We start from the raw sequence: 25,621 nt of genomic DNA on the forward strand, positions 1-25,621 counted from the left end.
CTTTCTTTCTTTCTTTCTTTCTTTCTTTCTTTCTTTCTTTCTTTCTTCCTTCCTTCCTTCCTTCCTTCCTTCCTTCCTTCCTTCCTTCCTTCCTTCCTTCCTTCCTTCCTTCCTCTCTCTCTCTTTTTCTTTCTGTTTCTTTCTCTCTCTCTCTCTTCCTTTCCTTTCCTTTTTTTTCTTTTCTTTTCTTTCCTTTCCTTCCCTTTCTTTTCTTTCAGAAAGCTCATTGTGACCTGGTTTGCCCTCAGCTGAAAAACAGTGCTATATGAAGCCCCACATGCAAAGTTCTTTCTGCCAGTTAGTTTTCCTTTTGCTGTGGGCTCCCCCACCCCTGCCCTACCCTATTTGCTCCTGTGAACAATGTAAGATCATGTTTCCCTTTTTGGTTTGGTTGTCAGGAAACTAAAAGGCAAATTGCCTCCACTAAGGCAGTAAGCCTCTATATGGTGGACATATATTGTACATGCGGATGTCTTAACTTTCCCTGGCTCTTGATCTTTTACCTGTATTTTTCCTGATCCTCATTATTTGTATATTTTTGTTTTATTTATTTTTATTTTTTTTAAAGATTTTATTTATTTATTTGACAGAGAGAGACACAGCGAGAGAGGGAACACAAGCAGGGGGAGCGGGAGAGGGAGAAGCAGGCTGCCTGCGGAGCAGGGAGCCCGATGCGGAACTTGATCCCAGGACCCTGGGATCATGACCTGAGCCGAAGGCAGATGCTTAATGACTGAGCCACCCAGGAGCCCTATTATTATTATTATTTTTAAAGATTTTATTTATTTATTTGACAGAGAGAGACAGCGAGAGAGGGAACACAAGCAGGGGGAGTGGGAGAGGGAGAAGCAGGCTTCCTGCGGAGCAGGGAGCCCAATGTGGGGCTCGATCCCAGGACCCTGGGATCATGACCTGAGCTGAAGGCAGACGCTTAACGACTGAGCCACCCAGGCACCCCTATTTTTGTTTTACTGCATGAATTCTTGGGAATTGCCATAACTTATGTGGAATGTGATGGAAGGTGATGATACAATACATAAGAAATCATTGAGAACTTTTGATCTTGACTGAGAAAAGCTGTGGAGTAAAGTCTGCATCCTAGATTTTTTTGCAGCGAAGTCTGGACTATATCATTTTCTTTTAGCTCTATGATTCTCTGACTTATTTTTTCTGGCCTTTGTTTCTTTGATTGAGATTATCTCGAAAGCACCTCCCCTTCTTTTTTTTTTATTTTAAATAAATTTACTCCAGTTGCAAAGGTAGAATTTGGGAAGTTGGGTATGGGTGTGGAGGACAGTTGTCGTGTTATCTTTAAATAGGGACATTTTAACTAAATGTGCTCCCATTCCCTAGAATGCCATTTGTTTATGCAGACATTTTTTTTAAATCCCAGGAATGACTCTTAATCAAGCACCTCCTCTAGAGATTTCCCTCCCTCAGTCCTGGTTGTCATCTGCCTTCGTGCTTATCTGCCACCTGTAGCCTCTGCCCGGGGCTCCCCTCTGGCACAGGTGTCTTCAGAGAACCCCCATTTATGGTGGTGTTTCGCCTCTGCTCCCAAAGCTGCAGCCACTCCTCGTGCTTCAGGATGGTGCTGTGTCTTGAGCTCATATCAAGGTGGAGCCCCCCTTGCCACATGGTTGGTGCCCCCTGATGTTCATGCACCCCCCTCCCCGAGTTCAGAAGGCTCTGATGGAGGGTGAAATAACAGACCGTCTGCCCACCTGGACCTCTCAAGCACCAATGTAGACAAGAGAGGAAGAGTTCAGAGTGGAATCTGTTTTTGAATGAAGTTTTCAGGAAGAACATGAAAACTAAGCAAAGGAACAAATAAGACTAGTATTAGCTCGGGGATGGGGGGAACAAGTCACCAAAAGAAATAGAGCCTACCTACCTACCCTGTGACTAGGCCTTCAGTAACGTTTGTGGCCTCCCAGTGCTCTACTCGCCTGTACCAGTTTGCAGGGGCTGCCAGAACTAAGTGCCGCACACTGGGGGGCTTCGACAGCAGAAATGGGTTCTCTTGCAGTCCTGCAGGGAAAGATGTGTTCCAGGCTTTTCTCCTTGTCTTGGAGATGGCCGTCTTTTCTTTTTGTCTCTTCACACCTACTTCACTCCATGGTGTCTCTGTGTCCCAATTTCTCCTTTTGAGAAGCACACTAGTCATACTGGAGTAGGCCCACCCTAAAGACTTCATCTTAACTAATGACATCTATAGTGAGCCTATTTCCAAGTAAGGTCGAATTCTGACATACTCGGCTTTGGGCCGTAGGAATTTTGGGGGGGAAAGAATTCAGCCCTGAAAGAAAGTGAACACTGTTGCATCCAGAATGATGGCCCACCCCTCTAGGGGGTGGGGGAGGGTGGGAGGTGTGTCCACGGGGTGAGTGAGGGGAGCAGACCTCAGCTTCCACGTGGGAAGGCAGCACATAGTGGCCGAGAATGAAGACATCAAGGCGTACAGCCAAGATGGCGTCTTCTTCAGATGTGGAAGCAAGGACCAAATCAACTAAAGGAGCTAAAAGTAGTTGCTGCTGGGGAGAGGAAGCTTGGGGAGGGTGGAAGCATCTGTTTTCCTAACGGACCTGTACAGCTGTTTGAATCTCTAAGCATGTGTAAGGGTCACTTGGGGGACAAGGATCCGCGTTGCCCACATTGCCTGCACTTAGGTGCTCTTGCCTTCACTTGAGGTGATAAAAGGAAGTGGGGACTTTATCGGCATCAAAGGTCACTATTGGCAAGAAGTCAAGTCTCAGGCTTTCTGTGACCTCTTTGTCATTTTATTACTTTTTAGCTCCTTACGTACGATCTACTTTAACATATTCAAAGGCAGGGTATTTGGGGGTGATGTAGTTTATTGCATATCTGAAATTCTTCAAAAGATGTCTACTTTCTTTTCCCTCTGTTGCAGTTGTCGATTTAGAAGCAAGCTAGAAGCATCTGACAGGAACTGTCACTAACCCACTGTGAAGTTAATTTTATTTTGGTTATGGGTAATTGTTTCATGTTTGCTTCTGCGGGGAACAGCAATGATAGATTTCCTCTCTTTTTTCCGAAGGCTTCCCTTTTGCCTGTGCAAACCTTTCTCTCTCCATACTTCTGTGATGTTGTGATGTGATGGGGGAAACTGAATGCTCAAGTGGACACTTCTATCTGCAGAGAGCCAAAGTCCTACTGATGTTAACTAGCTTGTGGAATGTGCTAGTCTGTTACGTAGCTGATAGGATGAATGGATTAGGCCATCTGTGGAAATGATTAGAAGAAAAATATCTGGCAAAAGAGCAGACCAGGAAAGTTAAAAAAAACAAAACCAAACCACTTTATGGCACACAGTTCAGTTAAGTTAATACTAGTTAGAAATTAATGTTGGCGCCATCGGTATACACACTTAAACAACAAAAAAATTGTGATATGTAGCACATCATTCAACATATACTCAAATGATTACTCAAAAATGTGTATTTTCTTTGTGTAGTACTATGCCAGGTAGGGGTCAAGAGTAAATAAAAATATATACCTGGTTCTTTTAAGGAACTTAAATCTATTTTAAGTGACAAGACATATGATTTAAGAGATAATATGAGTTAAAAGAACAGTCTAAGATGGAGATTACCAAACCGTGGCCGATAGGCCAAATGTGGCCTGCTGATTATTTTTGTAAATAAGGTTTTGTTGGAGATAAAGGGCTAGTATCCAAGATCTATAAAGAACTTATCAAACTCAACACTCAAAAAACAAATAATCCAGCCAAGACATGGGTAGAAGACCTGAACAGACATTTCTCCAAAGAAGACATACAAATGGCCAATAGACACTTGAAAAAATGCTCCACATCACTCAGCATCAGGGAAATACAAATCGAAACCACAGTGAGGGGGCGCCTGGGTGGCTCAGTCGTTAAGCGTCTGCCTTCGGCTCAGGTCATGATCCCAGGGTCCTGGGATCGAGCCCCGCATCGGGCTCCCTGCTCCGCGTGGAAACCTGCTTCTCCCCCTCCCATTCTCCCTGCTTGTGTTCCCTCTCTTGCTGTGTCTCTCTCTGTCAAATAAATAAAATTTAAAAAGAACAAACAAACAAAACCACAGTGAGATACCACCTCACACCAGTCAGAATGGCTAAAATTAACAAGTCAGGAAACAACAGATGTTGGCGAGGATGTGGAGAAAGGGGAACCCTCTCACACTGTTGGTGGGAATGCAAGCTGGTGCAGCCACTCTGGAAAACAGTATGGAGGTTCCTCAAAAAGTTGAAAATAGAACTATCCTATGACCCAGCAATTGCATTACTAGAGACTTACCCCAAAGATACAGACGTAGCGAAACAAAGGGACACCTGTGTCCCAATGTTCATAGCAGCAATGTCCACAATAGCCAAACTGTGGAAAGAGCTGAGATGTCCATCGACAGATGAATGGATAAAGAAGATGTGGTGTACACACACACACACACACGCACACACACACACATGCACACACACTGGAATATTAGGCAGCCATCAAAAAATGAAATCTTGCCATTTGCAACGATGTGGCTGGAACTAGAGGGTATTATGCTGAATGAAATAAGTCAATCAGAGACAGACAATTATATGGTTTCACTCATATGTGGAATATAAGAAACAGTGCAGAGGATCATAGGGGAAGGAAGGGAAAACTGAGTGGGAAGTCATCAGAGAGGGAGACAAACCATGAGAGACTCTTAACATTGGAAACAAACAGGGTTGCTGGAGAGAAGGTGGGTGGGGGGATGGGGTAACTGGGTGATGGGCATTGAGGAGGGCATGTGGTGTGATGAGCACTGGGTGTTATATGTGACTGATGAATTATTGTGATGAGCACTGGGTGTTATATGTGACTGATGAATTATTGAACACTGCATCTGAAACTAATCATGTACTGTATGTTGGCTAATTGAATTTAAATAAAAAAGTAGTTTTTTTGGAACACAACCATGATTATTCATTTTTTATTGGCCATGGCTGCTTTCTCACTATAACACCAGAGTTGAGTAGTTGCAACAGTTTGTATGGCCCACAAAGCCTAAAATATTTACTATCTGGAGAAAAAAAAGTTAAGAGAAAGTTTACCAACTCCCAGTCTAAGACAATAATTCGAAGGATGTTACAAGGCAGTATATGATAATTATAAGTGATTTGTTCAGTTAATGCTGAAGTTAATAAATCTGAGAATGTAGTGGGAGGGGTGGCCCAAAACAGGGTTTGAAGTTGACCTCAAGCCATGAAGATGGAGGACATTTTGTGATGTAAGGAATAAGGAACCAGATTTCATGGATGAGAACATCCATGTGCCCTCTGGGAAAGAATGTGTGGGGTAGTGGGAACCAGGACAGTCCAGCTGGAATGGGGGCTGGGGGCTGGGTATAAATGCAAGTGAGGTTGTCGGTGTCAAACTTGTGCCAGATTGTGGTGGCCTTTGAGTTCCAGGACCAAGAATGGGAACTTTCCCCAAATATGTTCTTTCTTTCAAAGGCAATATTCATTTACACAATAAATATTGATTCTAGAGCTATTGACCTCAAGGGTATGTGAACATTTACTGAGGCACATCCTCTTTATGGACTGGTAAATCCAGCTTGTTTCACGTAGTGCTAGTTCTAGGTGTTGTGAATAAATAGCTGTCATTTCCAAGAGAGGTTTAACCTTGAGATCCTCTGAAGGCTACTAACACTGGGAGACTTGTATGGATAGACAATCTCCCATTCCATGGTGACAATGTGCTGGAGAGTCTTTTGAGAAGTGAATTTTGGAAAGGAATGTTGTGTAGATGAGAGATGCAGGTGGGGGGAAGAAGAAGGAGACCTCCTCCCCCCACCATCCTTGGCCACTTCTTTGTCTCTTCCTTTCCTTTAGAGCTTCTGTACTGTCCACCATGTTGTCTGGGTCTACAGAGCGCCCTGCAGATGTTCTTGCAGGGTGTGCTGCCGCTCCCTGGATCCTCAGCCCTGTGCAGTTGGTCAGTCCTCATAGCCTTTCCTTTCCCCTGCCACCATCTCCCTGACTCTGTGACCACCCCCTCCTAGTCTGCATCCTGCCTGCTTGGCACATGGCAGGCACTCCCCACTCTCCCTGGTCAGTTACTGGAGGCAGCTGAGACCAGCTCTGAATCTCTTCTCTCCTACCTGGGCACAGCTCCGGGGCACCCATGTGACTCTTAGCTCTGGCCTTACTGTGGGCCCTGGAGAGATGGTGAGGATGGATCAAGGGGCCATTGCCTATTCTGCTGGGTCCTTATGGCCGCCCAGCAATGCTTCCATTCACCTCTCACCCACCTACTCTCACCACAAAAAATTTTCTTTTGTAAATGAAAACACTCAAAATATGCAAAGGAAAGTCTATAGTGCATTTGCACTGAGCTTATTCTAGACTGTTTTCTTAAGCTTCTCAGGTTCTCTTCTCACACCTGACCCTTACCAACAGATGATCCTGATTCCTGCGTGAGAGAAGGCATCAGTTCCCTTGTGTACCCTCATCTTTATGTCTTTACGTTGCTATTAGAACACTTGTATTTCCTTTTATCCTCTTTTTGTCTAATGTCAGAGAAAGAAATATCTTTCCTTTTCTTTTTATCCTTTCCTGACTCCTCTCCTATAATGGGCCCCTGACTCATATTCCTGTCATCTAGCCCAGTGCCTCTGTTCCCCCAGACTCTCAATAAGTACTTAGCAGACCAAGGAGCCATTCTGTCTGGAGGAATGTCAGCTAAGAATTTATAAGGGCGGGCAGGCCTAATTTGGCCTGGTTTCATATTTGAGCATACTACGTGTATTCATGTGTGCACTTGGGTATCTTCACGTTTTTCTCGGTATAGCCACAGTATCTGGAGCTTATGACTCAGAAAATCTTCACTGATTGAAAAAATATGAGCAGGAACAGGGGCAGGAAGCCAGGCTGTGAATCCAGACTGGCTGACAGCTGGGCTATCAGCTCCCCACCCTCAGACAGGTTATCTTATCTCTCTGGGAACCCGATTCTTCATAAATTGGGAGTAGCCATAGGCACCTCGGAGTGTGTGCTGGTTACTACTGCTGCATCACCAGCGACTCCTTCAAACAGCCATTTTATTAGGCTTCCAGATCTTGTGGGTCAAGAATTTGGGCAGGGCATGGTGAAGATGGCTTGGCTCAGCTCCACAATGGCCGGGGCCTCACCTGGGAAGATTTGAAAGCCGGGGGCCACTCAGCAACAGCGGGGCTAGGACCATCTGAAGGCGCTGACACTCATGTGTTGGGCCAAGTGGGATGACTCAGCAAGTTGGCAAGTCAGTGGCCACCTGGAGTGCCTGTGTGTGGGCTCTCGGTGTGACTTGGTTTCCTTACAGCATGGCAGTCCTCAGAGTATTCCAGCAAGTGGGTTGGAAACTGCATAGTAGGCTTTTGTCACCCAGCCTTGGAAGTCACACAGCATTACTTCCCTGCACTCTCCTGGTCCAAGCGCTCTCAAGCCTGCCCAAATTCAAGGGCCCTGGAGGGAGATTAGATTCCCCCTGTTGATGGCTGGGGTCACATTCTGGAAGAGCATGAGGGGTGATGTGAGGATAAAGGCACCTGGCACCTAGAAATTAAGAGTGTATTTTCATTCAGCAAATATTTATGACATGCCTACTGTAGGCCCGACATTAGGCCAGTGCTGGGAGGACAGGGCCGGACACAGCAGCGTCCTCTCTGCCCTCCTGTGGCTTTCATGCTGGTGGGGGCTAAAGGTAGCAATCCGGTGTGGTTAGATCTGTGATGAGGACTAAGAATTTCATCTCCTTTCAGGGAGAGGGACTGGTTGGGTGTCTGGATCGGTTTATTTCATCTAAAGTGAGAATGAAGTGAATTTCCCTCTTGGGCACTTGCTTGCTGCTGCCTTCTCGGTGGTACTTCTGCAGACCTATTGGCTCGTAGCCCTGAAAGGTGCCTCAGAAATCATCAGGTCTGGGGTCTGCAAGTATCTGACCCTGTTGTTCCATGCAGACTTTTCCTCCTTTCTAGAAAGGGGCTTAGGAGAGTGGTGGAGGTATAGAGAGTCACCTGGGGGACCGTCTTCAACCTGGACATGACCCACCCCCATTCTGATGTGGGCCAGCCTGGGAAGGGAGAGGCAGGAGGAGGCTGCACAGGTGATTCTGACATCTGGGTGAGGAGCTCATGTGGTAGAGACCAGCACTTCTCAAATGACACTCATATGTCAGTGCCCTGGAGACCTTGTTACACTGTAGCTTCTGATTCAGTAGGTCTGCGTGACACCAGGGCCCTGCTGCCAAGCAGTGAGGGGGTAGGGAGTACTGGCGATGGACAGTCAGAAGTGCCTGGTGAGGCTTGCCCCCACCAAATGAGGGGCCAGCTCTCAGAGAATGGGGTGCCGAGGGCTAGGCAGGTGATTTACCACATTTCTGTCATGTTTTAGCACACAATTCTCAAAGATGAGGACTCTGTTAGAAACCATAATCACAATATATCACTTTTACACCTAAACAACCAAAACCACAGCCTTCTTTAACACATCTCAAGAAACCCCAAATCAGAATGTAAATTGGTATAACCACTATGGAAAACAGTATGGAGGTTCATCAAAAAATTAAAAATAGAATTATTAGATGATCCAGCAATCCCACTTCTGGGGACTTATCTGAAGGAAATGAAGTCATTATCTCTAAGAGATATGTGCACTCCCATGTTCTTTGCAGCATTATTCATAATAACTGGAACATGGTTTGACTTACGTGTCCATCAGTGGATGAATGGATAAAAGAAATATGATGTGTCTATACGGTGGAATATTAGTCAGCCATAAAAAGAAGGAAATCTTGCCTTTTGTGACAACATGGATGGACCTTGAGGACATTATGCTAAGTGAGATACGTGGGACAGAGAAAGACAAAGACTGCATGATTTCACTTTATGAAATCTAAAAAAGCCAACCTCATAGAAACAGAGAGTAGAAGGGTGGTTGTCAGGGTCTGGGGGTTGGGTGGGGGAAATGGGAGTTGTTGGTCAAAAAGTACATATTTCCAGTAATAACGTAAATAAGTTTAAGGGCATCAGGGTGACTCTCGTTACTAATACTGTATTGAATGCTTGAAAGTGGCTAGGAGAGTAGATCTTAAATGTTCTCACCACTACGACATACACACACCAAAATGGGGATTGTGTATGAAGGGAAGGATGTGTTAACTAACTTTATTGTGGTCATCATGTTGTAATATAAGTGTATCAAATCATTACATTCTATACTTTAAACTTACACAATGTTATATGTCAATTCTATCTCAAAGCTGAACAAAAAGGTAAAACATGGCAGAGAGAGATAAAGTTGTACCCTCACTCCTCACACACACACACAAAACAACAACACAAAATCCAAGTTCAGAGTGTTTCCAGAGGTGGCCTTGCTGTTTTCTTTCAAGGTCCACGCTTGTAGACATGTGGTGGAGAACACACTTTTGATTGTGCTTGTTGCTTACTATGGTTTTTAAAGTAGTAGCTAAAAGTATATTTTGACAAAGGAATTAAGATTGTACAATGTACAAAGTAAATATAGTTTAAGTCCCAGTTGCCTCGGGGTTTCTTTTAAAATGCACGTCCTGTAGGGAGATAATCACAATTTTCGTTACTTGAGATGTATTTTATAATTATTTGCAAAGAATAAACTGTAGTACTAAAAAGGGAAAATACTTTTGGATCAGTTCTTTATTTAAAAATATTTGTAGCTCGGGCGCCTGGGTGGCTCCGTTGGTTAAGCGACTGCCTTCGGCTCAGGTCATGATCCTGGAGTCCCAGGATCGAGTCCCGCATCGGGTTCCCTGCTCGGCAGGGAGTCTGCTTCTCCCTCTGACCCTCCCCCCTCTCCTGCTCTCTCTCTCTCATTCTCTCTCTCAAATAAATAAATAAATAAAATCTTAAAAAAAAAATTTTGTAGCTATCTTGTGCCCTTAACAAATTCAGGTATCGGGGCACCTGGGTGGCTCAGTCGGTTGAGCTGCTGCCTTCGGCTCGGGTCATGGTCCCGGGGTCCTGGGATCATGACCTGAGCCGAAGGCAGACGCCTAACGACTGAGCCACCCAGGCGCCCCTGAATGAAATCTTTTGGAAAAAAAAATTCAGGTACACACACACACACACACACACACACACACACACACACTTCATATCTTGTTGCCTTTAAAAAACCCATCTTCCTTTTCAGGTGCATTGCTGTGTATAGCATGGTGACCTGAATCACTTACGAAACTCCTGGTTACACCAGGACAAGTTACACCAGCATTAAGATTTTTCTATTCATCTTCTAGGTTCACTGTAGAACATTGTTCTTCTCCTTGCACATTTAGAACATTTTAACAATCTGGAAGTGTTTCAGCATTTATTTCTTAGAGATAAGGACTCTTTTCAAAACCATAATCCCAGTATCATTTTTACACCTACAACAACTAACAATGTTTCCTTATCACCAGACTTCCAGTTCAAATATTCAATGACACATAGTTGAAATATTTAAAAAGACATTTGTTCAAATCTGGATCTGGAAGGTCCATACTTTGTGACTGGCTCATTGTCTCCGGGTCTCTTGTAATCTAGATTGCCCTGTCTCTTTTCCCTTTCCATTGCATTATTTATTTATTTGTTTGTTTATTTTTGGTTGAAAAAGCTAAGTCATTTGCTTGTAGAGTTTCCTAGAGTTGAATTTTGTTGACTGCACCTTAGGGTGCCATTTGTCATATTCCTGGACCCCTGGATCCCTGGTAAACCAGCAGCAAATCCAGAGGCTTGCTTTACGGGGGGTGGCCTGTCCTTTGGTCACGAAGCTCTTGAAACCTGGTTGTCTCTCTTTGTAATGTTAGCAGCTGTTCGTGACCATGGCCCAGGTGCTGGATTACTTAGAGGTTGCAAGATGTTGATTGTCTCATTGTCTCATTCCTTCTTCACTTGTCAGCCAGAATACTCCTATAAAGAGAAAATTTTCATCAACTATTTGGTTATCCTAAGTTTATATGGGAAAGGCAGGACAAATGTGTGATTCTTTCCCTTAATTTACCAGTTCTCAGAAAAGTGAATTGGTTCCCCAGTATTCTCCAAAGGCCATCATTGATTTTTTAAAAAAATTCACTATGAAACATACATCATATAACATATATCGATTTGGGACATCAAACCTGTTTGACATGTTTCAATCCATTGCAGTTATTTTTACTGATACTCATATTGTCCCATTTGTGGCCAGTGGGAACCTTTTCTCATTCACTTCTGAATTCTTTTGACATGACTTTTGACATGACTTTTGATGGCTTCCTTGCTTTGACAAGATGTTTCTTGTTTTCGACAAGGTGTTTCAGGCTTGTTACCTTTCCTGCCCCAGACTCAGAATCAGCCATTTCTACAAGGCTACCTAGCTTCTTTTTTTTTTTTTTTTAAAGATTTTATTTATTTATTTGAGAGAGAGAATGAGAAAGAGAGAGCACGAGAGGGGGGAGGGTCAGAGGGAGAAGCAGGCTCCCCGCCGAGCAGGGAGCCCGATGTGGGACTCGATCCAGGGACTCCAGGATCATGACCTGAGCCGAAGGCAGTCGCTTAACCAACTGAGCCACCCAGGCGCCCCGTAGCTTCTTTTTTTAGTGAAAGATGGTATTCGGAAAGTAAATGCAGTTATTTCTGGGGAAAAAAATTACACGCTACTCTTCTTGGAGCATCCTTCTAAAAGTCTTTTGATGTGGGGCTGTTGATCCTTTTAGTTTTATTTTTTATTAACCTCATGTTTCAGTTTTGGAAAAGGTTTCAAATGTTTAAGCCCTAGTCCAGTTTATTTATGTATTATTCTGTTTGTCCAACTTTAAATTATAACCTTCAAAGGAAAAAAATGTTGAGTTTTAACTTTACTTCTGTTTTATGTTAATCTCTGTCCATAAGCACTCACTTAAGGGGTTTTCTGATACTGTAACAAAGTATTTACAATGTAGTTGATTAAAGAAATGTTCTTCAAGTAGATACTCGAGTTGCAAATTTTAGCTCCAGTTGCCCTTAAAGCTGTTAAAAATGCCAACTGAGAAGAGTTGCAAACCATGGGTAGTTATATAAGGAGTTATAATGTTGACAGACTCAGCATTGTTATCTGTCGTCACCCGTGAAACGCCATGAAACCACCAAGTGCATCGTCGCTGAAGCGGCCACGTTCTGGTGTTGCAGGGGCTCTAGGTGTTCTCTCCAGAGTGGATGCAGGGGAGCTCAGAGTCGTTATGCCTCGAACAGTTTGAAATTCCAGACCGCCTGGAAGAGCCGTCGCCGTGGGGTTCCGTTCCGCTCTCAGCCCTGTGCGTTTCTCTCAGACCCCGTCTTCTTGGATTCTTGTCAAAAAAAAATCACCCTTGCAGGTTTGTCTCCACTCAGCAACAAGCCCCGCTTGAGCGCCTGATGGGGCCAAACAGTCGGCTCAGCACTTGAGGGCGGAAACATTGGGCAATGTGACTTTTCTTTCAGGAGGCCCCACGCTACAGTGTTACGCTTCCTTCTGCCTTCCGGGGGCTCACACTTTAGCGGGACCATTACACCTGGGGGTGTAAGTGAAGCCTGAAGAGGGGCACGGAGTCCCCCGGGGAAGGCAGCAAAGGTTCCCTGTGGCTTCCTGTCACCTCTGTCTACTTTCTTCCTTACCACACAGTGCATTTCTTACTAACAGAAGGCCATGCAGCGACTCAGGCCTTGCCCTGGGCAGACTGACCCCCTTCTTTTTTTCTGTGGAATTGTTCACTTCCCTCCTTTTGACCTGCTTCCCCTACTCTTCTTAATGTTCTTGCCTCTTACAGCTCATTCCGCTTAGCTGCACTGAAGTCAGCAGAAATTTTGTCTTTCTTCTTTCATGCCACACGTCCACCCCAGCCGCCCCCATACTATCCTTGAGAAAAGCCAGAGCTCTATTCTGTTACAGTCCTCACAAAGTATCTTGTCCAAAGGACCCTAAGAATTCCTTTTTTTTTTTTAAAGATTTTTATTTATTTATTTATTTGAGAGAGAGATAGTGAGAGAGAGTCCGAGCAGGGAGGAGAGGGAGAAGCAGGCTCCCCACTGAGCAGGGAGCCCGAAGCGGGACTCGATCCCAGGACCCTGGGATCACGACTCGAGCTGAAGGTAGACGCTTAACCAACTGAGCCACTCAGGGACCCCTTAAGAATTCATTTTTAGGGCACCTGGGTGGCTCAGTTGGTTAAGCGACTGCCTTCGGCTCAGGTCATGATCCTGGAGTCCTGGGATCGAGTCCCGCATCGGGCTCCCTGCTCGGCAGGGAGTCTGCTTCTCCCTCTGACCCTCCCCCCTCTCATGAGCTCTCTCTCTCATTCTGTCTCAAATAAATAAATAAAATCTTAAAAAAAAAAAAAAAAGAATTCATTTTTAATAAAGAAGTTTAAGCAAACATTTTCAACACCTTATCCATAACCAAAGCGTTTTAACCATCCATGCAGTGTCTGTTGAATAAAATTGGTCCATGACATGAGTGGGTGTCAGGGAAGAAGCAATGTTTTCTAATTATTTTATTTTATATAATCTCTAATTAAATTAACACATAGTATAAGCAGACATTTGACTGTTTCTGCTTTCTTTTTAAAGTTTGGTTGGCCCCAAACCTTTTGGATCTTCTCACTGAGAAAAATAAGGGATCACCTTCTAATCAGGTACCTGTCTTTAGGTCTTGCCTTTGAATCTGAGAACCAGGCTGTCATTATAAAGTTGGGGGAGGGGGAAGCCATATCTATTTATCCTTAAGCCATTTTGTTACTTAAAACTGTCAAGTATTTATGTAAAGCAACATTCATGTGCTTTCTTTCTTATACTGAAAAAAAAGGTTATGTTTTCTTTAAGTGGCTGAACTGTTTTTGACTTAATTAACTTTTTATTAAACTGGTTTTCTAAGGTACAGTTTATTTTCTCTTCCATGACTGTTGTGTAAGAACCATTCTCTCTATAGGCTTATCAACCATAATCAATTGTCTTGATTCTTTGCTAGTTTTTTTTTTTTTACCTGCAAAATCATCTGCACACATTCTCTGTGCTTTCTTTTTTATTTAAAAACATCTTTTGGGGGTGCCTGGGTGGCTCAGATGGTTGAGCGTCTGCCTTTGGCTCAGGTCATGATCTCCAGGTCCTGGGATCGAGTCCCACGTCAGGCTCCCAGCTCAGTGGGGAGTCTGCTTCTCCCTCTGCCCCTCCCCCTGCTTGTGCTCTCTCTGTTTCTCTCTCTCAAATGAATAAATAAAAATCTTAAAAAAAACAACAAAATATCTTGGTCAGGCCGAGTTATTCTTCTCCACTCTATCGAAGGCACATTCTTAACAGAGCTGTGCATTAGGTTTGCAGGGGTTAATTTCAGTCGGGAAGTGTTTAATAATTCATTGTTTCTGGCTCCTGGGTGAGGCCTGGTGAGGCCAAGGCTTCCAAATGCAGGCTGTGAGGGACTCACTCCCCAGCCTTTGTGAAGCACTTCTGGTTGAGGGAGCAGGCGACCCAACCACGGCCCTGCATTCTCATCTCGCCCCCGGGTACCTCTGCTGTCAGGCGCGGGGGATGGCAGAGGTGGGGATGGAGTCGAGGCTGATCACAGTGGCACTTGAGAGGCTTGGACCAGTGGACCATAACCTGTTTTGTGACTAACTGGTCATCTGGTTTTTTTACTTTCTCTAGCCTTAGAGTCAAACAACTAGGCTCACATTTGTCATGGCATTTCATTGCGCTGAGTAATAAGCTGTGGTTTGGAGTAACACTTTCTCAGGCCATGCACTCACTTGCCCACATTTACTGAGCACCTACTATGTGCCAGACGCCCGGTGAGGGCGACGAGATGCTTAGATCTGCCCTTTAAGGGCTCCCGTTCCAGGGAGCAGAGAGGGAGGACATGTGCGGGGAGCCCTTCGCAGCACGACGCAGACCTGTAAGGCTAGTGGCTCTGGCTTATGGAGCAGCTTCTGCGTGCAGTTTACACGCATCATCCCTCATTGTTGTAGCAACCCAATGGGTCTATCACCTCCTGGTTTTAAGCACAGAGCCAGTGAACTCAGGCGAGGTGTGTGGCCCCTTCTGCACAGCTAGCGTGTATCTAAGCCGGAACTCACTCCCGGGCCTACCAGGCTTAGGGCCTGTGTTCTTTCTCCCACGGCTCACGTGTTCTGCGAAGATGCTTGGGCTGGGGGTGGGGGGGCGCGTTGAGAGATGGGCCTGGAGGCCGGCCTAGTGAGCAGCGTCACAGGAGTGTCCTGAGTGCCAAGGGAGGTGGTCAGCAGCGGGCCTTCTTCCCTCTCTCACAGCTGGCTGCTACTTTCTCTTCTCTCTTGATGGCTCTCTTTCCCCTCCTTGCTGAGGCCCAGTTCTGGGAGCTGCTGCTGGGCCCCTGCAGATGTCGTTTGCAAACGGTGCCCGGGGAGAGAGTTCAGGCCCAGTGACTCTTCGTTCACTGTGGAGTCTGTGTTCTGTGCCTGTCTTCCTTGGGGAAGCTCATGTTCACTTTCTAACAGTTTCAGGCCTTAGGAATAACCCTTTGTTGGCCCCCGAATGGTCTCCTTAGTGGTGTGTTTGTGAAAATGCCAGAGGTAAATGTGCTGGTGTGGAGGTCAGCTTTGTTGGACTTGGAGGTCCTCACAGGGCCAGTGGCCCTGACCCAGGAAGTTCAGGTCCCTAAACCCTCAGCCTTGACACTACCAAGAGAGCAAGGGATGGTGAGAACTGGGCCTTGTGCAGACTTGCATAGGGAAGAGTCTGTTGTTCAAAAAGTTGATGATGTAGAAGTGTATCTGTTAAGGTTCTCTGGTTGCAAGAAACAGAAACCAACTCACCCTCCATCGTAGTAGGGAAGAGGATTTACTGGAGGGCCACTGGCTGATTTATAGGATGGAAGAAAAGCTGGAAGTTCAGGTCAAGAAAAGATGGCAACGAGACAGACGCAGAGATCCCTGCGTCTTTTGGGAGCCCTGCTGGGGGATCTGCTCCATCTGCTGTTGTGAGACCTAGTTGAGTCCTGTGCTGGCAGAGGTGGGATATTTTCATGGGCAGTCCCATCAAACTGTATCTCATGGGAGAGGGGAGGGTCCCCCAAACGGATTTACCTTCTGAATGGGGATTGGTCTCTCCCTGGGACACAAAGGCAGTCAACCAGCTGGACGAGTGATATCTACGATCATAAATTCCAAAATATACGTCACGCAGTCTTTTTATTTTTAAAAGCTATATTGAGGTATAAAATTCTACCCATTTTAAGTGTGCAGTTCAATGATTTTAGTAAATTTACAGCATTGTGAAACCCTCACCACAATTTAATTTTAGAACATTTCCGTCACCCCAGTAAGAGCTCTTATATTCATCTGCAGTCACTCCCTGGCCTAGGCAAGCACTGATCTCCTTTCCATTTCATTAGATTTGAACATAGGTTCTTATATGTTCTTGACAGGTGTCATTTTTCCTGGGTATTCTGGGAACTTTGCTGCATATGAAAGGGAAAAAAAACCCAGTTGCCTTGGATGTCTATATCTCTCTGGTCTCAGTTTTCCTCCTTTTCACTTCGTATCTTCTCCTCTCTCACTGGGACCATGATGTGGAAAAGTTTAGTCCCAGCCTTGACGTTGCCATGGTTTAGCTCTCATCCTCTCTATGCCTCAGTCATGGAAACTTCCAGGCCTCAGTTCCTCATCTGTAAAATTAAGAAAAGGATTTGACAAGATGATAATTAATGTTCTTTCTATCTCTAATGATCAGGAATCATGATCTTTCTCGGTGAAATCTTTTTTGGCAAACAATTACTTCTTGATTTTGTATGCTTTCTTCAGTCAGACAACTGGAACAAAACAAAAAATTATTCTTTAAAATTCACAAGTGAAATGATTCTTTTTCTTTTTCTATTGAGATATAATTGACATATAACAGTTTCAGGTGTACAACATAATGATTTGATATTTGTATGTATTTCAAAATGATCAACACAATAAGTCTATTTACCATCCATCACCACACGTAAAGAATTTTTTTCTTGCGATGAGAACTTATACGAGTTACTCTCAGCAACTTTGATATATGCCGTAAAGTATTATTATTTTTTAAATTTTTTATTGTTATGTTAATCACCATACATTACATCATTAGTTTTAGATGTAGTGTTCCATGATTCATTGTTTGCGTATAACACCCAGTGCTCCATGCAGAACGTGCCCTCCTCAATACCCATCACCAGGCTAACCCATCCCCCCACCCCCTCCCCTCTAGAACCCTCAGTTTGTTTTTCAGAGTCCATCATCTCTCATGGTTCGTCTCCCCCTCCGATTTCCCCCCCCTTCATTCTTCCCCTCTGCAGTAAAGTATTATTAACTATGGTCACCATACTATACATTACATCCCCATGACTTATTTATTTTATAACTGGAAGTTTGTACCTTTTGACCCCCTTCCCCCCTTTCATGTCCCCCTCCCACCTCTGCCAAACCCTGCCTCTGTCAACGACCAATCTGTTCTCTTGATCTATGAGCTTTATGTCTTTCTGTTTTTTTTTAGAGTCCACATATAAGTGAGATCATACAATAATTATCTTTCTTTGTCTTGCTCTTTCTTTCACTTAGCATAATGCCCTCAAGGTCATCCATGTTGTTGCAAATGGAAAGATTCCATTCTTTTTTATGGGTGAATATTATGCCATTATGTATGTGTCCCACATCCTCTTTATCAATTCATCTATTGATGGACCCTTGGGCTGCTTCCATATCACGGCTCTTGTAAATAATGGAAGAGTGAACATAGGGGTGCAGATATCTTTTCCTGTAAGTGTTTTCATTTTTCTTCAGATAAATGCCCAGGAGTGGGATCGCTGGATCACCTAGTCCTATTTTTAATTTTTGGAGGGACCTTCATACTGCTTTCCATAGCAGCTGCGCCATTCCCATCAGTGGAACACGAGGTTCCCTTTTCTCCACATCCTCACCAACACTTGTTATTTCTTGTCTTTTTGATTTTAGCCATGCTGACAGTTGTGAGGTGATATCTCGTTGTGGTTTTATTTGCATTTCCCTGATGATGAGTGATGTTGAGCACCTTTTTATGTACTTGTTGGCCGTCTGTAGGTCTTCTTTGGAGAAATGTCTATTCGGAGCCTCTGCCCGTTTTTTAATCAGATTGTGTGTGTGTGGTTTTTGTTTGTTTTTTTTTGTTTTTGTTTTGCTATTGAGTTGTATGAATTATTTATTTATCTTGGATATTAACCCCTTATTAGATATATAATTTGTAAAGATTTTCTCCTGTTCCGTAGGTTGCCTTTTCATTTTGTTGATGGTTTTCTTTGCTGCTTATACATCTGAAATTCTATATTTTTTATTTATGTATTTTTAAAGATTTTATTTATTTACTTCAGAGAGAGAGAGAGAGAGAGAGAACATGAACGGGGGAGGGGCAGAGGGAGAGGGAGAAGCAGCCTTCCCATGGAGCGGGGAGCCCGATGTGAGGCTCGATCCCACGACCTGCGCCGAAGGCAGACGCTTAATGACTGAGCCACCCAGGCGCCCCTAATTTCTTAATTTTTAAAAAAGTTTTATTTATTTATTTGAGAGAAAGAGAGAGCAGGGGGAGGGGCAAAGGTAAAGGGAGAGGGAGAGAGAAACTCGAGCAGACTCCCTGCTGAGTGCAGAGCCCTGGTGTGGGGCTCTGTCTCCTGACCCCAAGATCATGACCTGAGCCGAAATCAAGAGTTGGACGCTCAAGCAACTGAGCCACCCAGGCGCCCGCATCTGAAATTCCCAGTGCTTAAAACTGCATGAGAGGTTTGTGGCATCATCTGTATATAAAGGAAATTAATTGGAAAACTTTTATTCTCCTTCATGCTCCTTGGTTTATTCAAATATTTGTGAGCTGGACGTGATGCTCGGCAAGGGAGGTAGAAATCTGAAACCTGAAGAAGATAATGGCTCTTCCCAGACGGAGCTTGCAGTCTGCCTGGGCCGAGCCACCGTGAACTTGTGGTGTGCTAAGTGGTGCCAGGAGACAGGAAGTTCAGTGCACAGAGGTGGGGAGGGGCCGGGTCACAGAGTGGGGCCTCTGAAATGCCACCGTGAGAAGTTTGCTGTGAGAAGGTGCTTGGCAGCTGGCTCATCCAACTGACAGTTAAAAAGCAGCCATTTCATCTTTGGGGGAGGACACATTCCAGCAAGTGTGAAGGCAGAGATCTGGGTGGTTGACAACGTTTTGCGTGTTAAAGGAGATGGCTCTGTCTGTCCGTAACATGGGTTAACCGTAGCTTCAGCATTTGCAGCAGGGCCAGATGCAGCAAACATGCGGAGGCTGGCTTTTGGCAGGAGCAGGCAGCTGGAGGGGGGTATTTTTCTGACAGGGAGACGTTTTTAAGTTTTGTAATTTATGGTGTCTTTAAATATGGGATTTTGTTTACTGTTGCCCTAATTACACCTCTGGTATATTTTATTTAGCTTAGTGTTTTAATTTTGTGCTCATGCCCACAGGTAGTTTCCCAAAGGGTACCATTAACAAAAATCTTAGGTAATGTTTTATCATTCCTGCAGCTACCTGCAACTTCCTGAAGCCAAGGAAATGGGTTTCGGGGCCACAGTCTTTCTCATGGGCTCTTGTCAATATTTTGACTGTGTTTATGACATGTGAGGTCTTGATTTCCTGTCTGCCAAGTATTATCCTAATTATCTCTGTCCAACGAAAGTACAGTACTAGGCCGCATATGTAATTTTATTTTTTTATTTTTATTTTTATTTTTTAAATGTTTTATTTATTTATTCATGAGAGTCAGAGAGGGAGAGAGAGAGAGAGGCAGAGGCAGAGGGAGAAGCAGGCTCCCCGCCTAGCAGGGAGCCCGATGTGGGACTCGATCCCAGGACCCTGGGATCATGACCTGAGCCGAAGGCAGACGCTTAACCATCTGAGCCACACAGGCGCCCTGCATATGTAATTTTAAATGTCCCAGTAGCCACGTCCATAAGGTAAAAAGAAACAAGCGAGATTAATTTGAATAATTATTTAACCCAGCATATGTAAAATATCATTTCAACGTGCAATCAATCTAAATTTATGAGATATTTTACATTCTTTTTCTCCCCATTAGTCTTTGCCACCTGCTCCGTATTTTATAGCCCATCTCAATTCAGACCAGCGACACTTCAGGTCCTCAATCGCCAAATATGGCAGGCGATGCTGTAGTGGACAAAGTCCAGAACCTTTCAAAGGCTTACAGATAACACAGGACAGAACATTCCAAGGCGGTAGGAGAGACACAGCTTCATGATTTATGAACCCTTAAGAAAACCATACATAGGTTTCCTCCTCTTAGAGCAACCTGATATATAAAAATTCATCTTGACAGGAAAGGTAAAGCAGGAAGTGATTATTCATGTTACAAAAGAATTAACCACAGGAGTCTTTAAATAGCAAGCTCCCTTAGTGCACTGAAGAATCTGACTCAATTTGCAAAAATGTGATTGACGCTTGGCATTTTGGTACCAACTTGGTTGGGCAGAGAACTACCTGCCATTATAAAAGGCAGGCTGAGCAGTTGGTGTGTCATGGCCTACCGAGCACCTACTACATGTCATGGGTGCTCATAGGAGAATGAGAACAGAAGTAAGAACTAAGGGTGAGCTGTACCCAGAGGCCTTTAGACACTCACTGGGAGCATGAGACACATGTGCAGCCCCCACCACAGGGGATTGCCTTGAGGCCAGGGCCCAGGGAGGACTGGGGGCCGGAGGGGCCAGGAGGGTGATATGAGGCAGTCGGGGCCCAGCTGGCGCCAGAAGGCAGACAGGGCGTATGTGATGACTTAAGTGTCTAGGAGATAAAACAAGTGTAACTCTGGAAAGACTGGGTCAATAAGATACTGGGAGGACTCAAAAATTATGTAGTTATGCTTTATTTATCCCTGAGCCCCTAATTCCTAATCCCCAGCCTTCCTTACAGTAAGCATCGATTAAGGTGTGTCCTCGGGCTCATCAAACAGAAGAGAGAGACTGAAGGAAAACCAGGGTGTGTTTCTCGTCACTTTGCGACTTTAGCTGGCAGCTCTTTACTCCCCAGTAACCATCTTGAAGCAGATTTCTCCGTCCCTTTCCAGCTTCATTTTGGTAAGGCCCACATACAGAACAGAGAAGGTGAGACTTGTTCTTTAGGAAAGAAGCAAGGTTACTATTCTGGAAGTTAATGGGGTTCTGACTCCCCCAAGGTACACAGGATTCAAGTTCAGTATCTAGGTGGACTATTGACTGGATTCCTCCTTAGCAGCCTTCCTATGCTCTCTCTCCCCCCACAGAGAGGTCCCATGTGCTGCTCCCCCATTCCACTCCCCACAATTTCCTGTTCCCATCAGACAGACTATGAGCTTTTATCTCCAAGTGCTAATAGGCTCCTTGGGGAGCCTAAGTCCATGTTCCAAGCCTTTTCTTAGTTAAAAAAAGACCTATTATTAAAAAAGTAATTATTTCCATGTATGTATTTATGTGCATATACTACTGTACTGGTTGATTGAGAAAACCCAAAAGAAGCTTCTAAACATTTGTTATTAGGTTTAGTGGACTTGGGGAACACATAAGATTGAGTATTATATGACTTTAGACATTGGTAGAAAATGAAGGCGTTTGTCTTCATAGCTCAGGTACATACTTTCAAACATCTTGCAATCCCAATAGTTCTATACTATAATTAGGTGATTTACACCTATATCAATGGTGGAAAACAACCTGTATCATAAATTGTCTTGATAATTTAGGGTTTTGGTCATCTCCCTGTAAGACCTGGTTGGCCTGTCCTTGTGTTCACCTCCCCATGTAGCTGGCAAAGAGCTCATACCAGGAGCAGAAAGTGGCAGCTCCACCATTTCCTTGTTTACTTGGTCACATGTTGAGTATTCTCTACAACCCCTACTTTCTTTTTTTTTTAAGATTTTATTTATTTGGGGCGCCTGGGTGGCTCAGTTGGTTAAGTGACTGCCTTCGGCTCAGGTCATGATCCTGGAGTCCCGGGATCGAGTCCCGCATCGGGCTCCCTGCTCAGCAAGGAGCTTGCTTCTCCCTCTGACCCTCCCCCCTCTCATGTGCTCTCTCTCTCATTCTCTCTCTCAAATAAATAAATAAAATCTTTAAAAAAAAAGATTTTATTTATTTGACAGAGAGAGAGGGAGAGAGCACAAGCAAGGGGAGCGGCAGGCAGAGGGAGAGGGAGAAGCTGAGCAGAGAGCCCAGACGTGGGGCTCGATCCCAGGACCCTGGGATCATGACCTGAGCCGAAGGCAGACGCTTAATGACTGAACCACTCAGGCGCCCCCAACCCCTACTTTCTTAACACAAATCTTTTCAAGCCTTTCATCCATTTAGTGAGAGGTAATAGCCATAAAGAGGCTTTATCAGGAGGCCTCAGAGAACTGCAGGGGCCTCACGTAGCTGGAAGCTGGCTCTGGCTCTAGCCGCCATTCTTGTCCAAGAGCACCGCTGTCCCTCAGGCTGCTTCCTGTCTGCAGAGCACCCTCGACTGCTGGCCCTAGAGGCTGGATGAAGGAACGAGTGTCATTCTGCAAATGGAATATTAGCGAAGTTGAATTTTTCTCTTTTTAAAATTAAATTAAAATGAATTGATGTTCTAATTTTTTTTTTTCCCATCGTGTCAACTAATCCCTGAAGTGAGCTCATCACACCTGGGAGAACGCTGGCTCAGAAAATGATCGTAACTGCTTTGCTGAGGAGCTTCAGGTTCTTTAATTGGGAAGATGAACATCATAACATTGTGAGGATTAAATGAGATAATGCAGGAAAATGTTGGGCACAGAAACAGTGGTTGCTGTCGGGTCCATTCCAATAGCAGAGCTTCAATAGGTCCCTGTCTAGGTCATTTGAAGAAAGTTGTTTTTTTATTGACCTGGTTCTGATTGTTGTGATAGCTAATTTGAACTGCTGGTGAGCAGAGCACGAGACAAGAAAATAGAAGTGTTTCCGCCTTTATACTGGTCAGGAACCAGGAAGAATCTGAAAAGGTTGCTTTGTTTATGCTCTTATGTTCCTCCTTTTTGTTTATAAGTGATGAGAAGGGTTTACAACTCAACTTCATCCTGGCCAGATTCATGATAGCAAAGTCAGCCAGCTAATTTTGGAGTGAAAAAATTATCCAGGCAAGGAAATTTCACTTTGGGGTGCTGATGAACTGTCTGGGTTTGCTGACATGAATGGAAAGGGTTAGCATGCCAGTCTGGATAGCCAGGGTCTTCTGATCTGGAAGCACTTAGGGAATTGATCCCTAATGGATATGCAAAGCCCATTTGATGGGGGGCCCACTCACCTACCAACCTTTTTCCGGGAAACGTACCCCAGTGGACTGAAACTTCAAAAGTCGTGTGTGCTTTTTTGTCTCCTAATGAAGAAATCTTCACCAAACCCAAGATTACTAAGGTTTGATTCTGTACTTTCTTATGAAAATTTTATAGTTTTAGCTCTTAGATTGAGGTCTGTGATCCATTCTGAGTTCATTTTTGTATGTGTGCTTCATGTAGGGCTCATGTAAAACCTTTCCTCTTCCATTTCTGTAATTCCTAAATTGCTAATTCACTACTTGAGGGTTCACCTAATTTTTGCTACCGTTCTATTTATTCATTTGCCATTCATTCATTCATACTGACCTGCAAATATAGAAGGAAAAGGACAGGAGGTTTATTGGTTGAGGGGGGTGTGAGGCGAGACCCAAAGTGTAGATGAATTGCATAATCCATCTATGGGTAAGTTAACACGCTCAGGATTGCTTAGCTCTGCTAACGTGCATCCGTACTTTGTCAACAAGAAGCCCCATCTGTGTCATCTGTTGCCTCCCCCTATGACTAAGTATAAAACATCACCCCAGATTGGGAGAATGCTTTAAAATGGTATTGCTGCCTGAGGGGCGCTCGGGTGGCTCAGTCGGTTAAGCGTCTGCCTTCGACTCAGGTCACGATCCTGGGGTCCTGGGGTTGAGCCCCAGTGTCTGGGTCCCCGCTCAGCAGGGAGTCTTCTGGAGATTCTCTCTCTCCCTCTGCCCCTCCCCACTACTCGTGCACTCGCTCTCTCTCTCTCAAATAAATAAATAAAATCTTTAAAGAATGGTGTTGCTGCCTGAGAGGCCCTCTGTTGAGAGGGCAGCTGTGCGTGCAGGCGTGAGCAGTCTGAGACGTTGGCTTGGCCAGTGGGGCCCTCAGTGCCAGCTGTCCTTACACATGTTGGGGCTGAGAGGGGGGCATTTTCTCTGTAGAGTGGCACTTATTATCACCCACATTTTGCATGCCTGAGGCCCAGAGAAGTTAACGTCACACGGTTAGCCTTGGCAAGGGTGGGGGCACCTAAGTACCAAATCTGCGTCTGTTAACTACTTTCTCTGCGCTTGGAGAAAGGATGCTGTGCTCCTTCCGGGAGTGCTGATGTTGTTGGCCTTCTGCCATTGTGTGATTTCCTCTCTGAAGCTCCTGCTGGCCCTGAGACCCGTAGGCCACTCTGACTGTGCCTGACCACGGACCTGTGCTTTGTGGTTTCTGTACGACAGGCCTCAGGTTAACCAAAATCAGGTTGCTGTGTGGGGCCCTGTTATTTTAAGTATCGGTAGAGGGGAACTCCCTTTAATATGACTACTGATCTTCCAGGGCTGGTGGGCCTTAGCAGCATCTGATCTAAAGTGCTCTTTCTTCTGTCCCTGTTCCTTCCAGTGGAGGCCATAGTGGAATTTGACTACCAGGCCCAGCACGACGATGAGCTGACGATCAGCGTGGGTGAGATCATCACCAACATCAGGAAGGAGGATGGAGGCTGGTGGGAGGGACAGATCAACGGCAGGAGAGGTTTGTTCCCTGACAACTTTGTAAGAGTGAGTACAACGTGAAACCCTTTTCCTGTCTCCTGTGTGGGTTCTACTGACCAAAGCTTTGGGGGCACTTGAGGAATTTCATGGGCTCTCTTACGGGATGAATTGATGGTTTGACCTCTTGCGTGGTATCAAGAAGAGCATGTAGAGCTTTGCACCAACTATCTAGAGACCCATTTTGAAGTCACTTTCTTAAGGCCCAGAATGTCCTCTTTTTAAACTATGTCACTTAGAAAATGCTGGAAAAATATAAAGCTTGTTAAACTGTTTTTATTTATGTACTTGTTCACTTGCTTTGATGTTTTAAGAGAATTTTACCCTTTTCCATTCCATTCAAAATGAGGTAAAAGTAGTTTTGACTATTTAAGTCAAGTAGCAATCAAACTAAATGTAGAATTCCAGTTATGCTATGTTTTCGACCGTTATATTCACATCGCTTTTTTGATAGGAACTATATTATTTTTCTTTCCCCTTTATGGTCATGAAGCGTTGCATAAAATCGACTTTTTCAGTAAGGTTTGGAAAATTATGCCCTTTGCAGAAATCATCTAGGGGTTAACTACAAAAATGCAGCTCATTCATGTTAAGAAATTATATACTGCAAGTTGTACATAATAGTTGGGATTGGGTAAAAAAAAAAAAAGGCGGGTCACCTTGAGGCTGTTCCCTGTGGGAAATACCAAGTAGGTCTAAAAATTTTTTGTACCGTAAACTTTCTATCTAATGCTGGAGGAGACTGGATTGTTCTCGGTAGGAAGGGCTGTGTGCACAAATCCCCAGGGCCTCTGCTC

At 44.5% G+C, this 25,621-nt stretch overlaps 1 protein-coding gene across 1 annotated transcript in view; it reads left to right on the plus strand.

Annotated features, from left to right (window-relative positions):
* The window catches only part of SH3KBP1 (SH3 domain containing kinase binding protein 1), a 337,600-nt gene that overhangs the window by 25,918 nt on the left and 286,061 nt on the right, over positions 1–25,621 (plus strand). Inside the window, exon 2 of the mRNA XM_044911630.1 lies at positions 24,676–24,833. Within this exon, the coding sequence (XP_044767565.1) occupies positions 24,676–24,833 (158 nt within the window). The remainder of the gene's footprint in view (positions 1–24,675; positions 24,834–25,621) is intronic.

This window comes from Neomonachus schauinslandi, chromosome X (genome assembly GCF_002201575.2).
Source record: "Neomonachus schauinslandi chromosome X, ASM220157v2, whole genome shotgun sequence".
NCBI classification, from domain to species: Eukaryota; Metazoa; Chordata; class Mammalia; order Carnivora; family Phocidae; genus Neomonachus; species Neomonachus schauinslandi.